The 19,795-nt window shown below is 43.9% G+C and overlaps 2 protein-coding genes across 5 annotated transcripts in view; one reads left to right on the forward strand and one right to left on the reverse strand.

The window, feature by feature from the left end:
- The window catches only part of SPARCL1 (SPARC like 1), a 13,236-nt gene extending 4,276 nt beyond the window's left edge, over nucleotides 1–8,960 (forward strand). For both annotated transcript variants that reach the window (XM_042049886.1, XM_042049887.1), the window contains exons 4-11: nucleotides 2,117–3,286; nucleotides 3,991–4,060; nucleotides 4,701–4,828; nucleotides 5,383–5,503; nucleotides 6,271–6,407; nucleotides 6,854–7,002; nucleotides 7,888–8,036; nucleotides 8,524–8,960. In XM_042049886.1, coding sequence (XP_041905820.1) covers nucleotides 2,117–3,286; nucleotides 3,991–4,060; nucleotides 4,701–4,828; nucleotides 5,383–5,503; nucleotides 6,271–6,407; nucleotides 6,854–7,002; nucleotides 7,888–8,036; nucleotides 8,524–8,552 — 1,953 coding nt within the window. In that variant the 3' untranslated portion in view covers nucleotides 8,553–8,960. The remainder of the gene's footprint in view (nucleotides 1–2,116; nucleotides 3,287–3,990; nucleotides 4,061–4,700; nucleotides 4,829–5,382; nucleotides 5,504–6,270; nucleotides 6,408–6,853; nucleotides 7,003–7,887; nucleotides 8,037–8,523) is intronic.
- Nucleotides 8,961–12,932: 3,972 nt separating this feature from the next.
- NUDT9 (nudix hydrolase 9) lies at nucleotides 12,933–19,386 on the reverse strand. Of its 3 annotated transcripts, none has more exons than XM_042049800.1 (8): nucleotides 19,297–19,386; nucleotides 17,865–18,101; nucleotides 16,720–16,812; nucleotides 16,122–16,208; nucleotides 15,121–15,232; nucleotides 14,801–14,947; nucleotides 14,468–14,552; nucleotides 12,933–13,533 (listed from the first exon to the last, which is right to left on the reverse strand). In XM_042049800.1, exons 1-8 carry the CDS (start codon nucleotides 19,317–19,319, stop codon nucleotides 13,358–13,360), a joined length of 960 nt encoding a protein of 319 aa, XP_041905734.1. In that variant the 5' UTR covers nucleotides 19,320–19,386; the 3' UTR covers nucleotides 12,933–13,357. The 3 variants fall into 3 exon arrangements, with proteins under 3 accessions (XP_041905734.1, XP_041905735.1, XP_041905732.1); XM_042049801.1 differs by having other exon boundaries at nucleotides 19,287–19,367; XM_042049798.1 differs by lacking the exon at nucleotides 19,297–19,386 and adding an exon at nucleotides 18,753–19,280.
- Nucleotides 19,387–19,795: the final 409 nt, after the last annotated feature.

Raw genomic sequence — 19,795 nt, forward strand, 5'->3', positions numbered from 1 at the left:
GAATTTTAGCCACTGTATGTTTCATTATTCACAGTGCAGAGCATTAGACACAGCTTGTGCTGGCAGAGCACTCTGTGGCTGACGAGCCAGATGCCCTGATGGCAATGAGACAGAGGATTTCACCAGCCCTCCCTAGGCCACATATGTGTGCTAATGACAGAGCCCACAGTTTTGCATTCACAGCTGACGCAAATTAAAATGCCTTTTTATTGCACTCTTCTGGTGAGCCTCTGTGGCTCAGACACAATGGATCTTGGCTCCAAGCCATTGGATGTGTCAGAACTACTAAACTCAGGTCATGCTCTGTGGTAAGAGATTCAAAATCCCAACTGTTATCCTAACCTTTTTGTTATTTTTAATTATAAACAATATCCCACTCTGTAGAGCCTTCCAGATACATTTCATATCAATCCAGATGGTGCTCTGCACTATGAAAAACAAAAAATTAACTTTTCCTAATGAACTACCCAGCTGAAGAAATGGTATAAACATCACTTTGTAGCCCACAGCTGTCTACCAGAAATAACACACAGAAGACACTTGCATCGAAACAAGACCTTGCAATAGCCCATGAATCATCAGTTCCAAGTGTGTGTATCATCTATCAAAGGCCAGTTCTCCCCCACAGTGTCTAATCACAGATAGTGACTGAAATTTGCCCAAGTTCCTTCATGAGCACCCAAGTTCCTAAGAGCTGATTTTATCCAGGTATAACAGAAAGCAGCATCTGGAAGCCATCTCCAGGCACATCTCTGCAGAACAGGTGCAGGACAAGGCTTCCTGTCAAGACATGAGCCAAATCTTTCTCAGACTGCTGCTTCAAACACAGGCACCCACAACAGACAATCTTAAAGACTGTTTGGCCTTGTGTCTTCTGAATCTGTAGAGCTTTGGAAAAGATCCACCCTGAATTTCTGTTAGATTTGAGCAAACATAGGATCTTCCCTTGAAAAAGTTAGAGTTAGATCAGTTGGAACAGATACAGTGAATATATTTTCCAGTACTATTCCCACATCAGCAAGGACACCAAGCAACATGCAAAACATTAAGATACTACTTTGACATTCCTTTGACTGGAAATAGGATATAGCTGATCTACAAGAACCTAATTAATACTTCCAATCCTACCTTTAAAAAAAAAAAATTGTATAAGTATTTGTGAGTGGAGTGTTTGTTTCCAAGCAGTCATAAGACTGCCTAAACTAAAGGAAAAGCTATTCCAGCAACTTGGGTGCTGAGAAGGACCATTCTTCCCAAATTAAACCCCCCAAAAGCTTTAAGAAAAATCAGCACCAGGTGCTATATTGCTGTAAGCAATAAGCAACACCGAACATGCAGAGGTGTTGTTCAGAAGTACACACAGCAGCAGAAAGGTAATTGCTGAGGCAAGACCTGACAGTCATTTTAGTACCTGCTTTCTTCTCAAGCATTTGAACCCTTTCTACCGAAGGTAATAGTTTTACTATTGGCTTGACAGAATAAGAAAAAAAAAAGGCACTCAAACATCTATTGTTGATCTTATGATACAGCGATTGTCACCACACACAATAGTTCCTGGTGAGTTCAGCCAGGAAGCAATGATGTATCAGACTCAAAGTAGAGGAATATATGGATTATGAAATCAATGCAGGGCACTCCTCAGGAATTACTATCACGACACCTTGTGAAAGGTTCCCTCTCTTCCCCTGCTCCTCTTTTCCCAGGTCCCTTATTTTTCTCTTGTCTGTGTAGGAAGTTATGTTTCACCTCCCCCTTCTCTGAGGTAAGTGATAATTACTGCAGCCTACAAGCACCTGGAGTTATGACTAAACCACTAATTAAGCATTTTGAGATTTCACAAGACACCCATATGCACCTGTCTCTGAAACAGAGTTGTATAGACCTCTCCAGAAACTCCAGCACTAAAAGAAGGGACAGATAAACAGATTTGCTGAGAAAGAGAAGGGACATCAGCAGTGAATTTCGTGCTCTGGGCTAGTTTAAGAAGAGCACATACAAAGAAAACAAATAAAGCATGCTATGCTTTGCAATACAAGGCAAAAATAACACTGCATCAACTTCAAATAAAACCTAAGATTTATTAATCTCCTTGTTATTTTTAAAAATTTTTTTAAAGAGTGACTATATTCACCCTGAAGCCTCAAAGGAAGAGAACACAGGGTATTTAGACAAAGGTGATTTTCTGCCCAGTCACAGAAGCTTAAAACCAGCGGTATCAGTACCAGGCACTGAATACAGGGATGAGCCCCAGACCATTAGGAAACAAGGAAGAACTGGGAGCGAGCATCAAGTGAAAAACAGCCTGAAAAGCATTGATTTCCTTGCACTGCACAATAAACCAGGTTTGGCTTCTGATAACCAGGACAGTGACTCTGGGAGCAGCGGCAGAGAGCAGTCCAGCTCTGAGCATGACCAGCTCAGGAAGCATGAGAAACATGGGAACACGGCAAACCGACACCTTCCAGGCCATGCAGAACACCTAGTGGGTGATTTCAGCCTTCATCATGAGCATAACATGTGGAAATATAACAAAAATGCTGTTGGCCTGCCTGAAAGAAACAGTGAAAGTGATGAAGAGGCAAGTATGGAAGAAGAGGACGAGGAATGGGGTAAAGACACTGATTACAGAGACAAAAAGCACAAAGGCCACCAGACACATCAAGGTGACCGATACAAAAGACAGCAACATGAGAACAGCATGCAATCAGATGAACTCCTGAGAGATTCCAGCCAAGCAACCTGGAAAACCAAGAGACATAGAGAGAAATTTGACCTAGATGAAGAAGAGAGGGAGAACAGCCAGAAGAAGTCCTATAAAGAAGAAATCCCCCTCTCTCAAAAAAACCATAATGACGATCAGGATGGCAAACAGCAAAGTCAAGAGAGAAAAGACAATATTCAAGTGAACTATCCGAGTGACCATGACACAGTGGTGAAAATACGAGATAAGGAAGACCGTAATGATGATGATGGTCATGACAGTGGTGACACTGATGGTGAGGAGTATCTCAGCAACACCTGGAAAGAAGCAGCCTATGAGGAAGAGGAGAGAATCCAGAGTAATGACCAGGAGAGCATCAGTACCGAGCCTGAAGGGGATGGAACCACTGAAGATAACACTGCAGTTCATAGAGAGACTGAGGATTACCAAATTGCCAAGATTAAAGACCTTGCTCACTCTGAACAAGATGATTATGATCATGAGCCACCTAATTCTGACAACAAGCAACAACTGAAAATGAGTAGCTCTGTTCAGAGCATAAATTCAATGGACAGTGAAGATAAGGTAAGTTATCTTTAAAATAAAATTGGAATACTACAAAAAGGGGGAGAGGGAGAGAGGGACCAGTTCCAAATTTAAATTCTTGATGATTGAAATGACATGTTGGAGAAAAACAAATGTAATAAGTTATTAATATGCAGAAGTTTCATCTCTCCTTTTATTCACTATTCCTCTGGTTCATGCTGTGTCACTGCACACAGAGCATTTAGGTGAATTGGACCAGGAGGGAAGTGAACACCATTCATGTAAGAGCTCCAGCCCCATGGGGTGTGTAATGAAACACACAAATAAATGCAGATACACAGATACAAAACCTGAAACCCAATCTCCAGCTTACTAAGACCGCCTGTTCACTCCTCTCTCACAAAGATTTTAAACACTACTACACAAAAGTGAACAGCTTGGAAAGGCAGGACTACAGTCCACAGAATAATTATAAGAAACTCAGGCCTTACCGAGCTCCCATTTCTCTCTCTCTCCACCTCCTACTCTTATTTTTTTCCCCAAATAACAAGAGCATGTTAATACTACCAGAGGCTTTATGCTCTTCTCACACACTTTGCATAGCAACCTCTCTCTGCTTCAAGCAGAGCAAACTGTGCCTCAGTCAGCTCTATATTCGGACCTGAGAAAATTTTGTCCAAGTATTTTTTTTTTCTTCCCAAGATTCACCACAACCTTCTGCTTATGCCTCTGTGACTGTGCAGGTTAAGACTACAGGCAGTTCCCATGGCAAGATGGAAAGTGTCAGCAACAGGAATGAGGAGGCTCTCCTTGGTAAGATAAGCCCCAAGCAAAGCTGGCATGTAACGCCCAGCTCTCTGCAGCTAGGAAATCTGCTGGTCTGCATTTCTTTTCTGCCTTTTGCAGCATGGGATTTCACGTGACTGAACTGTGCTTGTGCCTAATCCTGTGTTCCCAGAGAATCCCTTCCATATTCCCTTGAATTTAGTAATTTGTTTGTGAAAAACATTTGTAGGCAGTGCACAAATTTTTGTGTCAGTTACACAGAAATGGGAATTACCTTGCACTGAGAGTTTTCAGTTTCAGAACAGTAGCTTGGATTCAAGTAGGAGTGGGACAAATGCCAGTGCTTGATTCAGCAAAGACAGATGGGATATGTTTCACCAAAGGAAGCTGGAAGTGAATGTTAGTCCTTACAGAAGAAACAGCTTTTTGTGAGAAAATTATTTCCCCATCCAATTCAAACCTGGGACTGCTAGAAGCCTCACAAAAATCCTCATTTAAAGTTTGGCTTGTTTTATTCAATACAAGATCCAACTTCATTTCAACAAACTTAAAAATGCACTTGAATTTCTTGGTGAATATTGGGCTGTGTTTTGCTTTGGCTATCAGTAGTACCTGACAAACACTTGGCTTCATCCCATCACCTGTAACAGTCCCTCTTTCCTGCTAGGATTGCTAGACCCATGTCATAACTTCCACTGCAAAAGAGGCAAAGTCTGCCATGCAGACAAACAAGGGAAACCCCACTGCATTTGCCAAGATCCTGCTGCTTGTCCTCCCACCAAAGACTATGAGCATGTGAGTATTTCACCCAGTGCACAGGACTGGGAAAAGCCACCTAAAGTGTTCATAAGATAACATTCCCCTGCTGTTATTTAGAATGATTCTACCCTAAAGAGCATGCAAGTGAGTTTGAATGATTCCAGTAGTTGCAAAATTAAGTATAAAGCACCCAAACACACTGACTATGGCTTGAGAACAGTATGAACCCATGTAACTACACAGCAACTGACTTGCTCCACTCAGTCTCAGGGATCGCAGCTTTTCCCTGTCGCTAAAAGTTTCATGTACCCACTTTGTGGTTTAGAGCATGTGCTGAGTACTACCACATATTGAGTGAAATAATCCCACAGCATCTCAGAGGCTATATTACAACCACTAAAATAAACTCAGGTGTTGCAAAACTGGGCCTGCAAGTACAGACAACTAATTCTCACGTGGGCATACAACTAATATTTCCAATACTTCTGATCATGTGTACTCCCCGTGGGCATTCACCACATGTTAATGATGCTTTTATTTTCTCAACACAGCGGTGGGGGTGGTGGTTTTGTTTTTCCCTCCTCCTCTAGGTTTGTGGTACGGATAACAAGACTTACGATGGCATATGTCAACTCTTTGGCACCAAATGTCAACTGGAAGGGACAAAAATGGGCCGCCAGCTGCACCTAGACTATATGGGCTCCTGCAAATGTAAGCTTGTTTTTCTGTGAAGAATTCACCTAGGTATAAAGAAGCAGTAGCCTTAACCCATCAGCCAGCCCTAAACTACCTTTATTCTTGTAATTTGCCACTTGTGCATCAATTATCTGCTAATTAAGACCTCCAGAACCTAAGCATGTTTAAAAAGTATCTGAAACCTAGACATCTCTCCTGTGCTTACACCAATTGTTGCTGACCTTATCTTCCCCCTACACTGTCTTACATGTTCCTGTTGCTACAGCCTCTGAAGATTTTGTAAATCCTTGACCAGAAAAACAGTGTTTGCAGAGTGTTAGTAAATGAAAATGTCCATCTCTAACTCCCATGGAAAAAAAACCCCAACAAACAACAACCAAACTTAGATGCCACACGCGGAAGTCAGGATCTAAAAGCCAGAACTGATTTCCAACCTCTTCGCGTGCTGCATATGGTAGAAGGAAAGTGCTTTCCCAGCCAGAATACTCCTTTGCTGTCAAAAATTCTGCTTTCATGCAACTGACTGATAACAGCTCCACTGCACAACTATGCTCAGAAGCTGCCCGGATATATAAAAGTTGGGTCTTGCACAACTGGTTAAGCACGTGCACAAAAACCCTGTAGATTTATAACTGAACACATTAGGTGCATTCACAATTTTATGTATTAACAGTTCTGTCAATTTTAACTGGAAATTTGATAGTGAGATCCCAAATCTCAGAAATGCTCGAATAGGGATTAAACAGATGACTTGTTAACAAAAGCTTTCCTCTTTGGCACAGACATCCCGCCCTGTACTGATTATGAAGTGGATCAGTTTCCCCTCCGGATGCGAGACTGGCTTAAGAACATCCTTGTCCAATATTATGAACGTGACCTGAACACTTCTGGGATTCTAACTGAAAAGCAAAGGAATAAGGTCAGCAATCCTTTTCAGACAAAACCATGCAGTTACATGGACCAGCCCAGAACATCTCATACTAAATGGTACGAATTAGATGACTTCTGAGATGGTTTATTTCACAGCAAAACATGAGTTGCTTTGCTCAGGACAGAAGATGTGATAAAACTGGTTTAATCTCCTACCAAGCCAAGGCTACCAAGCCGAGTCTGACAATTAAGCCACAAGAATTTCACTCCCTTTCTAGTTACTGCCAAAGTTAACGCGGACAGCAACAAAAATCTCCTGGACCACCTGAGGCAAGCTTTTTGTGCTGTGTATGATCACAAACACTAAAACCCATTTCCTCAGTGGTATTTTATTATCAAGTTTCATTTCTCCCAAACACCTTCTTGCCAGATAATTCTCTTCAGGACAGATCTTCATTCCTAAACAAAAAATAACAATTTCTGTGTTATGTTCAGGTCAAAAAGATCTACCAGAATGACAAGCGCCTTGTGGCTGGTGACCACCCAGTTGAGCTGCTCCTGCACGACTTTGAGAAAAATTACCACATGTATGTGTATCCTGTGCACTGGCAGTTTCACCAGCTTGATCAGCACCCTGTTGACAGGTAAAAAAATATTTGTGGTTCAGTTCTGATTTGCCAATTAAACTCAGGCTGTTTTACTTTTCTAAACCCCTCAAAGGATTCTCTACATATAGAAACCAGTATCCTCCCCCTTTCTAACACAGAACTTTTTCCCTCATTGTTTTCCTGGTCATGTCCTAGGTCAGAGCCTGCTATCCTCTTGCCTTGCATGATAATGTAGTACACTCTAAGCTCTACAGTGTCTGAATGGCTACTAATGCTCTCAGCCAGGAAGAAATCCTGTTATTACTGAAGCTAAGAGCAAAAGGCTAAGTACAGAGGACAGAGCCCTGGCAGCAAAAATCCACTAGTGAGGTATCCATAGTTTTCAACTAACACCACAGAGGTCTCTCAGTTTAATGAGCAGATACAGTCACAGTCCAGAGGAAGCCTCCAGCTTCTGAGAACGTGACTCAGATTTCAAGCTTTTGGTCATATCACTCAGTGATGGGATCCATTATTTCCAAGTTCAGACCTTCAATACCTAGGGACAATCACACCTACTGCTTTAGAACACAGCTAAGCACTTTTGCAAGCTTGATCTCCTGAGGATTAAGAGCAGAACTCCACAAGTGATGAGTAGTGAGCAAGTCGCTCCTTGCAATACTTGTAATTACTACACAAGTAATACTTGTTCTAGGAGAAAAGATCTTAGCAAACAAACATGCAGCAGAAGCATTTTAGTTCATCAGATATTAGATATCTTTATAGTGACCTGGGACACATTCACTACAGCAGCGCCATAGCAAAATCCAGTGGGGCATCTCTGATAAAGCCATCCTTACTGTCTTCTACCTTAGATCACCTTTGATAATCCTGCTGATTTATTAAGGAAATGCAACTCTCCATATCTGCTCTTTCTTTCAGATTATTAACACACTCAGAGCTTGCACCTTTGAGAGCCTCCCTTGTTCCCATGGAACACTGCATAACCCGTTTCTTCCAAGAGTGTGATGGAGACCAGGACAAACTCATCGCTTTGAAGGAATGGTGCCACTGCTTTGGGATTAAGGAAGGTAAACCTAAAAAAATAGGCAGATGCACCTGACAGAATGTTCCCATCAAGAAAATTACTCAGACCTCAATGTAAGGCGAAGAAATTGTAAGTAGAAGCTCATGGCTACTGTGCTGGGAGGAAAACAGAACAGTAATAACAAGACTGCAAAAGGTCAGCAGGGTTAACAACATAGCACAGGTTAATCCCAGAAGAGTTACATGACAGAAGGTATTTGGCCAAACAAGCAGACTGAAGAAATGAGTTCAAAAACTTACTAGCAAGTCCCTAATTTTAAGTGGAGGCTGATTCTTGTCAGAAGTCAGACACACGGAGCTTCACAGAATTCTCTCAGCTCTTCTGATGACAATTTACCAGTCATAACACACATATACTTCTGCCAGTTGATTGCTCATCCATAGCATCAGTCACCTTATTGACAGTGATACAGCATAAAAATGTCTCTTTGGTATAAAATGTCAATAATGTTTTCTTCTTCTTTGTTGCAGAGGACATAAATGAAAATCTCCTATTCTGAACCTGGCTGAACAGACTCTCAGTTCTGTACTAAAATCAGTGAACCCTGCTTACTTTTGTAATTAACAGCTTCACAGCTTTCAAGAAAAAGGTGGAATAAGGTTCACTGAATTCTTATCAAATAACAAAAGTGCAGAAAATTTCTACATTCATTAGCAGCAGCAAAGTTTAACTACTTCAATTGGTTCATAGCTAAACAACCAGTGTTTTCCCCCACATGTACCCATGATCTCTCTGAACCAATGAATACTACTAACCCAATGACTAAGCCGTTCACAAAACTCCTCAGTAGAATTATAGAATGTAGATTTTACTGCACACTGAAATGGGACTTGTTTCCTTTATTTACTGTATTGTCAGCTTAACACTCTGCAGAGAAGTCTCAAATAAAATAGAAGTCTACTTGGAATATGGGTTTTGTCAGAACTTTGTCAAAGAAAATTCTATTTCTTTCACCATTGCCTATCTTTTGCTCACCTCAAAAGAGGCACAATTTAAGAATAAAAAAAGCCAGGACAGTATGTGATTATTCCCGAATCCCCATAAATTTGTGATCTTAAGGTAAGCATTTCACTGAAAACACTCCAGGCATGTTCTGCTTTAAGGAAAAAAACCCCAAATGCTATTCCTACAAAGGATGATCAGCAAACACCTTTCACCTGAACCATGTCACCTCTCCAATGAAAAGAAGATGGAATTCAGAAATGCTATTTTGGTATCTTAAACAGTGGAAGTCCCCTCACCCCCTGCTAATCTGCTCTTGAACCAGCAAGGGCTGATAATCGTAGCTTAACACCAGCCTGATGCCCTGGCATACAATGAATTAAGCTGTGATTATTTTCAACACAAGAACTTCTTGCACAAAGCAGAGATTACTTCCCAGCAAAACCAGTTTCACTGCCAGTTTTTTTCCACCATCCCAACTTGTTGTTCACTTCACATTCTGCAACATCACACAGCAGTGTGTAAACAACTCAGCCTGGATGGTATGTACAAAAGCATATTCTCAATGCTAATTCCATTTGGAAAAGATCCTTTCTCTGGGACTTCAAATGTCTTGGGGGAGAAAGTAACTTTGACAGAGCTTTTCCAGCCTAGCTGCAGTCTTTTGCATATTTGTTCTTTCTGCAGCCAAGACTCAGCCACCTTAGAACAATTAAATATAGTTCACACGAGGATAACTCTCAAGAGATTGACTCACTCTCCACTGACACAATGCTCACCACTGCTCTGCTCAAACCCACTACTAGGAAAACATACAACAAAATTGAATTTATCAGGGCAAAGGGGAAATATTTGCCCTTTAAATAGTCCCAAGTTCTACAGGGCAAATAATGATCATCACCAAGATGGTTACAGCTGTGGATATACGAAGAATATAATGTATTAAGGGGCAGATGAACATCCCACCTGATGAGCTGTTGATGTCAGTGGCCTCAGACAGATCCAACGTGATGCCAACTTCTTCCAAACCGCATCCTACAAGATTTTCCCGATACATGTACTCAAACTTACTTACTTACTAGTAAAATAATCACTAAACAGAAGGATCAGGCAAGCACCATGACTGAAAACTTATTTTCAATAGCTATTTTCAAGAGCTCTTTCAAGAGCTTTTTGTTTAACCCACAGAGAGTTGGATGGCAGAAAGCACAGCTCTCAAACTGCAAGCACATGGTCAGTACACAGCTGGCCTCAAAAGGTAATAGCTTTAATTCACAAGTTCCCATTTCTTCAGGAAAAAAGAAAGTACTTATGCTGCCTCTCAGTTTGTAGCTTCAGTACTCTCAGTAATATCACCTGAGTATTCCTCCAGCATTGCTACAGTCAGAATACCTATATTGAAAAAACAAACAACAAATATTCCTTTTATAACACATTTCCACTGCCAAGCTTGTCAATCCTCCAAGGATTAGTAGGGGTTGTTATAAAAAAAACCTGTCATTTTTATCAGCTGAGAAGTAAACTAATCACCCGAAACATCTGAAGAAGGCATGATTCATGACATTGTGATTTTCTGATGCACAGAAAGCTGAAGTATAAAAAACTGTATCTATAGACTACAGATCCACCTCCCCTGACCCCATAAGAAGGGTCTGCTCTTGTAGGTCATGCTTTCAAAACCCAACTACACTGCTGGGGGCCTGCTCTGCATAATGTATCACATCACAGAAGAAATCAAGTGGGCAGGAAGAGGTGAGCAAGGATTGAAAGAAAAATTAATACCTCTTGGCATTACTTTTTCTTTGAAAGGAACATACTAATAACTCTGTGTCATAGGTTAGCAAGCATAGTCCTGGAAGGGATGTCCTTGCTAAGGGGTGCTTACAGTTTCCTCTGGGAACTGATAGAACCTATCAGCTGGCCAGTTTGAATATGGACAATTCTCTAAGCCACTTAAAGTTGTGACCACCTCTGTGATCCACACTTAAGAATAGACAAACTCTCCCCCAAGCTCTCTCTCGTTTCCGGCGCTGGGACAGGTGACTGCAGGCCCCGTGTGGGGGCCAGCGGGCCTGGCCAGGCCCTGCTTGGGCCAGGCCGGGCCGGGCCACGGCCATCCTGGGTTGATGGACCTGTTCCACCCGTGGAACCCCCCCACTGCCTTGCCTCGAGCAGCCGGAGCGGCTCGGCTCTCCCCCCTCTCCACTGCGATAAGAAACATTCAACATTCCAGCTGCAAAGCTGCAAGGCCGAGGTGAGATTAACCCTTTTATTGCTGTGAAGAGCTGAAAACCTGAGGGAAGAGAGAGAGGAGATGCTTAAAGCTGAAATTCTGTTGTGAAGCTATGCTATATCAGGGGATCCCGTTGTAATTCCATGAAGATACGGGGGGTGGAGTGTTCAACTCGTAAGCAAAAGCACCTGCGCTGAGATAGGCAGATGCTGACGCAGCTGTAATTTCATGAGAAGTTTGGACAGGGAGAGATGGACCAGATGAGGACTTTTGCTCCAAACGGGAAAGGAGAAAACCTCAGTCCCTAGAGATGAACCTGATGAGGACTTTTGCTCCAAACGGGAAAGGAGAAAACCTCAGTCCCTAGAGATGCTCCCAGAGATGCTCCCAGAGATAGTCCTAACGATGAAGATGATGAAGACCCTTTGCTCCCAGGGAAGGAGAAGGGCCTCTGTTTTTGTTTCTGAATGGCTCAACCTTAAAACTGTACCCCAAAAAACTTCAAGAGTGGACCCTCGAAAGCAGTTGCGGGAAAAGCTGCAAGTCGGGGGAAGGGACTCACATGCAGGCAGAGAGACTCCTCTTCCTAAATGGACTGAACAATATTTGGAAGTGGGTGGCTGTCTCGTTGTGATACTGTTTTCATAGCATGAGAAAGAAGAGACTTCTCTTTCTAAATGGACTGAACAAGGTTATTATGGAAGTGGTAAACAGACTGAACATCTTAAGGGCTGTCTTTTTACATTGTCAGTGGGAGAAGGGAGGAAGGTGGGGGGAGGAGGGAGTTCTGAAGGTGGTATAATTTTTTTCTTTCCTCTTTTAGGTCTGTTAATAAACTTCTTTATATTCTTTCAAGTTTGGTGCCTGCTTTGCATTTCTCCTAATTCTTATCTCACAGAAGATAAACAGTAATGAGTATTTTGGACCAAACCACTACACTAAATTGGTGTTTCCGCCCGGTTACAAACCGAACCCGCAACACTCTGCAAGATTCCCAGGGTTTCCTGCATGAACATACGTGACTCCTTCAGGTTTCACTAGCTAACTGGGAGGCAGAGGGAGGGTTGAAAAGGAGCAAGCCCTAAACCCATTCATTAGCTAAGCAGGATGTGGATAAAGTCTCAACAGTGCATGAATGTGTCACAGTACTGTTACACAAGGTAATTCCAGACCATGACATTTCTCACCACCTTACTTCAATATATGGATCAAAATTCCTAAAGTCCTCAGGTTTCAACATCAACTTTCAGCTGTCACTGTCACCAACACCTGACACTAATACACAACAGCAATTGATTAAAAACACAGGGAGAAATGTCAGCAACTGTTGTGCAGCTCCTGTTAGCAGCATAAATGCCAGAGAAGGCCTACATCAGCCTCCTGACTGCAAGCTACTTACATCACCTGAAGGGTAAGAAACCAGAACAATTTACAAGACTATACTTTAAGGCTGCTCTTTTCCAGTGACTCTGTTTATGCTGCAGTCTCCACAACTGCTGTACTGCCATAAGCCGTGGGAAGAGAGGAACCTCAAAATTCAGCTCTTCAAATCAGTCATGAAGTTTCATCCTCCAACAGTTTTCTTTTTACACAGAGGCATTGTCACACATTCAGATGTGAATACCAGCCATGCTGTAAACGAAAAAGTAATTGAATGTGAAAACTAATCTCTCAAAATAGAAAATCACTCCAAAGTGAAATGACTCAGAAAAGAAATTTTGCTTTATTATGCAGCACTTAAATCATTATTCAGGTTATCCTACAAGTCTCTCATTCCTTAGGGATTCATACTTATTCATACAGGGAAACAGTGCAAGAACACAGAGCTAAGGTGAACAGCCTGTGAACTACCACCAGTCAGAATCCCAGTGCTGCCATGCAGATCTGCAGACATCATGAAACAGCTACAAATAACGAAGCCAAGAAAGCAAACCAAGAGCCCCACATTCTTCTCATTTCACACTAGCTAAGAAATAAAAAGAAGCAACCTGAAGTCTCTGAAAAACCCTCTGTTTATCACTGTGTTTTTCCCAGCTGAATTTCACAGAATTTTCATTGAGGATGACAATGACATCTGTTTCAAGGCTGGAAAATATATTCTCTCAGAGTCTGTCGGTTCCAAGTTTCCATCACTCGTGGCACTCAGATCCAGGATCCTCACTCCAGTGGGCTCCCCGTTTCTCAGTCACCAGCTTGATGAAGTAGCTGTGACTTGCATACAGCTCGAGCTTCTCACTGATGTCAACCCACTTCACCACTCCAGCATCATCACCTGCTTCCAGAGGCAAGTTATCCATCGTCTCACCTGTTCACAAAATGAGAGTTAGGACATGCTATTGCCTCTTCCTGCTTTTTCCCCTCTCACATCCTATCAGTTCTGCCCTCCCACAATGCTCCTTCACAGGCAGCAACCTTCTACTGCTTCTCAGAGAAAAAACAACTAAGTTTCTCCCTGATTCTGTGCCAGAAACATTTTTCATACCTGCACTATTTTAAGGCAAACCTGAGTGGCAAATCTGAGTTAACTCCTTGTCACCACTCTTAGGGTATCACCAGCAGCATGAAAAGTTATGGAAACTATCATGACAACACGTACTCATTACCTCAAGTTTAGCCAATACATCTGCCTGGATTTTTGTTTGTTTGCTTAACATTTGACTGCTGCTTTTCTCACATACGATTCTACAGGACAAACTGAATTCTGAAACTTATATATGCTTATGAAAAAACAAAAATAATTAAAACTTTACTAGAGGCCCCAAAATCAAAAATACCACTTTTTGCATAAAGGCTTCTGAATTGCTCTCTTTTTGAAGTTTTTACTCTGTTTTTAAAGAATTTCAGGACTTCATAGACAACAACCAAGGAAATGCTTTTCCATTCTGTATTGGAAACAAGGGCCAAAGATACACTATCTCCACTACTTCTGGGGGCCGATAAATCTAGGACTAGCCACATGTGAAACTTTACAACTGGCATCCTACTACCCAAAATTCAGTGGAAATGTCACTACATGAAATCTCTAGCTTGAACAACTCAGAATCACCTAAACAGATTTATCTTACAGGTGAAAAATGGGAAAGCAAGATAACAGATCAATTTAACAATCTAGCCCCATATTTTACACCTGACTTTCATGCTCCCCCAATTTCATTGCCATTCTCAGTTCAAGAACAGTCCCAATTTCAAATCAACATATGGAGTAAAAGACAACTAAGAGCACCCCTGGAGATATTTACCTGTTTCATCATGATAGTTCACAGCCTCTGTCTCCATCCAGGCATTATCAGTGTTACGAGGGTCATCCACATATCCTCTGTACACCTGTAAGGCCCCAAACAAACCAGAACAAGCTCAGTGTCACAACAAGCAAGGTGGAATCAGTCATACTTTTTTCTTTCCCTCTGACACATTTGCCCTTACAGAGTTTTCAACAGTCCCTTCCATTTCCTACACCCCAAGAACGTGAGCATCATGACTTATTTTCATTTCAGCTGCACTTCCTCAGGTTCCATACAGCTGTGAGTTACACGCACAGCTCAAGAGGCTACCACAAGAGACACAGAGCTCACCACAAAGTGTTCCTGGCTGAACAGCTTCTGGAGCTGCTTCTCCAATTTTGCCTTCTCCTCAGGCGATTTCTGCAGAGAGTTCAAGGCCTCCTCCTCAAATTCTCGCTTCAGGGTAGCAGAGATCTTCTCCCCTGGGTCCACCATCCCCTTAGAGGGGGGAAAACAAACAAACAAACAAACAAAGACTATCCCTCAGATTCTACAAATTTTAACTCCTGGCTCATAGTATGTTACATCTTCCTGCATCATACACGTGCCTTATCAGCCTCATGGCCTCACCAGCAGGGAAACGTCAATTGCCTCTGGAACTTTGCCCTTACCCCTGGAATGGCCCACTCCCCACAGTCTCTCCTCTTGATGGCTACGAACTGCAAGATGTTCTTGCCAGTACCTGGATGAGCAACTTTATTGCCACTTCCGTCCCTTTTCCACCTGCAGCAAATGACAAACAAGAACATGTTTTGCTGCTTCTTGACACAAGGGCCTGAGAGAGGGACAGGAGGGCACTGCCACCTGTGAGGGGACAAACAAGGCAGAGAATGGACAGTCAGGGTGGACTGATGGATGCCATCCAGAAGGATTGCAACCAAGGGTAGAACACTGATGGTTTTCCTCAGCCAAAAGGGCAGAAAATGCCCATGAGGCACATTTCTGCAGCCAGGCTGGTAGCAGCAGCTCCTTCTGAAAGCTCCCTGAGCTGCACCTGTGCCAATCCATACTAAGCGGATGAGAATGTCTCTGCTGGAACAGAATGGTCGCACAGGCTGCAGCAGCGCCAGGACAAAGCCACAAGCAGCCACCATCGCCTTCAGTAAAGAATTAAGAACTACCAATAGGAAAAGCAAAAAGCTGTCTAAAAAAAATAAAACAAAAACAATGCCAGCATTTACTTTCAAGGAAGAAACTCGGTAGCATCAGCATCCTTCTGGAAAGCGGAAGAAGTAAAATGCATCAGGATGATTTTCCACAATGGTTCTGCCTTCAGCATGGCACTTTCTAGCTTGCACTTCTGTTAACCACACAATCTTTTCTGAATGCTTTGTGTAAAATGGTTAGCACCCATACACACATCCTGCTGGGAAAAGCACATCAAAACAAAGCATGCAGTGACCAAAAGAGCATCCTAATCCTACCTTCTCTTATCACAGACTAAGTCAAGTTAGTGTTTCTTACATAACAAAAGCAGAATGGGCTTACACATAGAGAACACACAGAGAAAACGGCCATGAAAAATAATAACCTGTCCAGAGAGGCAGAAAAGAAGCAAAAGGTATGGGTTTTTTCTCTACTGCAGGGTACCTTGCAGTCACCTGTCCCTTACCTGGTTACAACAGGATCAGCAGCATGGTTTGGTCCCCAGCGCCCCAACAACCCTCTGCCAGTGAGGCCAGTTCTTCCTGCTGGATTCCTGAAATAAATGCCACACTACATGACTTACATAATCCTGAACTGGTTCCAAATAGAAATTAAGCCCAGCCACACGCAGCTCCTCTGATCTCTGAGGATCACCTGAAACACAAGGGAGTTTATTTTCTGCTAAATTTCCATACCCTTAACACAACAGTGCATTAACCATATTTACTTCCCCACATTCAAAATATTCTAGAAAAAAAACCCCAAACAAACAAAAAACCCAACCAAAAAACAAACTCAAAAAAAACTCTCAAAAAAACCACAAATCAAGATTAAATAACAAAAAATGGAAGGACAGCAACACATATGTGGTGTCACCATGTGCTTTAAAGGGCAAGAGACACAGCATGTTTTTCTCCTTCACCAGTGTCGATTCATCAAACTAGGTTCCATTTTTCTCTCTTGGCTTACTCCCAGCAGGTACCACGTACCAGAACTGACAGACCTGTAACAGCACTGAAACCACATCACTGAAATGAATATGCAAACAAAAACCCCACACTCACCGGGGTCTCCCATTTTCGACCACATACAAGCCATTCAGACTCTTCCTCTCCACTTCCCCATCTCTCTCATTGAATTTGGGAGAAAAACCATCACTGCATGAAAAAAAAGAATTTAACAGAGATAAATTATAAAACATATTATAAATTATAAAGCTTGCATGCCACCCATCAGACCAGCAACACCCCTTTGATCAATGAGCAGTTTCTACCAGAACTGGAATTGCAGGCCCTCCCTTTTCTAAAGGAGGCTATAAAGTCTCAACCTTTACTGATGACAGTCCCTCTGTATTTAGTTCTGCAGGCAAAAGTGCAGAACTAAAGTATTTAATATTGCATCTCTCTCAAGTTTCATTTAGACAGTGTTTAGAAACACTTTAGAAAGTGTTTCAAAGGTATTTTTGTTAAGGTTAGAGCTGGACAATCACAGAATCATTTTGGTTGGAAAAGACCCTTAAAATCACCAAATTCCATGAAGCACTGCCAAGCCCACCAGACATCTTTTAAACACCTCCAGGGATGGTGACTCCACCACTTCCCTGGGCAGCCCGTACCAGTGCCTGACAAACTTTTTGCTGAAGAAATTTTTCCTAATAGCCCATCTAAACCTCACCTGGCACAATGTGAGGCTGTTTCCTATTGTCCTACCCCTTGTTACTTAAGACAGAAGAACTGACACCCCCATTGTTACATACTCACAAAAAAATTACTGCAATTAATTCAGCCTGTCACATTTCCTGAGTCAGAGTGCTCACTTCAAGAAGTATGATTACACTTTCTTTTTTCATTCACTTTCTTTTTTGCATTCCAACCACGTACGAACAAACAAATGTATCACTAAAATGTTCTTCCAAACTCTTAAGGAGAATTAGGAGATTTTTATTTAGCTCACAACACAGAGAAACACTTACACAGCATCAACAGCTGCCCATTATTCCAATCTCAACCATCAGCTCAGTAAAATCATGTGTCAAAGACCTTCACAACAAACCCAAACCATTCAGTTCTCTAACCATCACTTTTCTTAATCTTGACTTTCACACATCACTGCAGAATCACACATCACTTAAGATGATCTTGTTAACTCAATTCACGACTATTTCCTGCTTCCATGTTCACAGGGGAAAAAAGTTACCATTTCCACTCACTTAATTTGGGGATCTGCCCAACTGGGTCCAGCCAAAACAGACTCTGCAGTGTACTCCACAGGATTATAATCTTTCCACTCAGTCAGCCAGCCCACTTTATCTTCAGGAACATGGCTACGCTCAATGTGTGATCCTGGATATGGGGAAGTGAGAGCTTTGCTGTGGTGGAACTTCACATTGTAACTGTTGAACATGTTTACAGGATGAAGGCGGGACCAACAGTTTGCAGATAAGTTACTAAAAGAAAAAAAACCAAAAAACACATCTCATTCACTAGGCTTTAACCTGCTATTTAATGCCGGATCTGTAAAGCATATTACGGCAAGCGGAATAGACTCGGCTCTTTCACAGAATCACAGAATCAATCAGGTTGGAAAAGATCTTTGAGATCATCGCGTCCAACCTATGACCAAATACCACCGTGTCACCTCAACCATAGCACTGAGCGCCACGTCCAGTCTTTCCTTAAACATCTCCCGGGATGGTGGCTCCACCACCTCCCTGGGCAGCCCACTCTAACGTCTAATCCCCCTTTTCATGAAGAAATTCCTCCTAATATCAAACTCGCGAAACACCTGAAATTCACAAAAAAAAAACCCTTTAACAGAGACGTGGAAAAGGACAACACCGCTTTTTTACTTTTCAGTAATGACATCACTTTAAGGGACAGCCCGGCTTGCCCTTCTGCCCCGCCCCAAAGGGACACCCTGAGACACCGCACACCCCGGCCAAGCTCCCCCTCGGCGGGCAGGGGGTGCACGCACAGCAGCGCCGGGATCTCGGCCGGGCCATGAGGCGGCTGCTCCCGGCGGAACAGGCCGCCGACCGCCGGCAGCGACACCGGGGCGCGACCCGGGCTCCGCGCAGCTCCGCCACCGCCCGTGGTACCTGTGGGCCGGGTGGCGCTGGGCAGCGGCCCGGGCGCTCAGCAGGACGGAGAACGAGAGCACAGCCACCGCCCGAGGCAGGGCTCCGGCCGGCAGCGGCATCGGCCCCGCCGCGACCGCACCGCGGCGGGGGCAACCCCGCCTCAGCCCCGGGGCCGGGCCGGGGCGCTGGGCCGGGGCCGGGAGCGGGAGTGAGGCGCTGGGCCGGCGATGCGAGGCAGCCCGCTCTAGGACCCCGCTCCTTGTCAGCGCTCCGGGATCCCGCTCCTTGCCGAGCCGCGGGCAGCGCCGCAGTGCCGCCCCGCGCCGTACAAGCTGGCCCCGAATTGGCGGCAGCGGAGCCAATGGTAGCGCCGGGTGCCGGGTCTGCCTGGGGCGCAGCGCCTTCCCCACGGCAGCCCCGCAGTGCCCGCACAGTCTCCGTGTTTAGGCCGCTGCTGGGCAGCGCTCCCACAGCATCAGCGCTGTGTCCCCAACATTCCTAGCCCCATCACTGAGAAGGATCCTGGGAGCGGACACAACTAGGCCAGCTTACCCAAACCGACCAAAGGGCTACTCCATGCCACATGACGTCAGCTCAGCTATAAAACATAAGGAAATGAAGAGGAGGAAGGGGAGGGCATTGGTTATTTACAGTGTTTGTCTTCCGGAGCGACCGATGTGCGTGCGGAAACCCTGCTTCCCGCGGGGAAGTAGAGAATAAACTTTCCTCTTTTTTTATCTTTTACTTTAATCAACTACCTTATCCCAACGTAGGAATCGCCATTCCCCATGTAATTTTCCCTCCCCTGTAGAGCCGGGAAGGGGGAGCCACAGATCGGCCCGGTGCGCACCCGGTCCCCAGGGGCGGCCAAACCTCCGCACCCCCCCGGCCTGGCTCCGCCCACGGGCGCGCCCCCGCGCTTAGACGCGCTCTGATTGGGCGCCGGACCCCAAGAGGCGTGGCCTCGGCAGTCTGAGGGGCGGGTGGCGGTGGCAGTGGCAGGGTCCCCGCGCCGTTCGGTCCTCAAAGGAGCTCCGGGAAAACAATGAATCTGTTTCTGG

Source organism: Corvus kubaryi, unplaced genomic scaffold (genome assembly GCF_017639235.1).
Source record: "Corvus kubaryi isolate FWS band 111438036 unplaced genomic scaffold, C.kubaryi_AGA036_p1.0 71, whole genome shotgun sequence".
NCBI lineage: Eukaryota > Metazoa > Chordata > Aves > Passeriformes > Corvidae > Corvus > Corvus kubaryi.

Excerpts from the sequence above, each read along its gene's own strand:
- NUDT9 (XM_042049798.1), bottom strand. The coding sequence starts at position 18,853 with ATGCCGCTGCCGGCCGGAGCCCTGCCTCGGGCGGTGGCTGTGCTCTCG. Across the intron at positions 16,209-16,719 it reads GTCGAAAATGGGAGACCCCG|GAATCCAGCAGGAAGAACTG; the intron begins GTGAGTGTGGGG and ends CATTTATTTCAG. Across the intron at positions 13,534-14,467 it reads GAACTATCATGATGAAACAG|GTGAGACGATGGATAACTTG; the intron begins GTAAATATCTCC and ends TTTTGTGAACAG.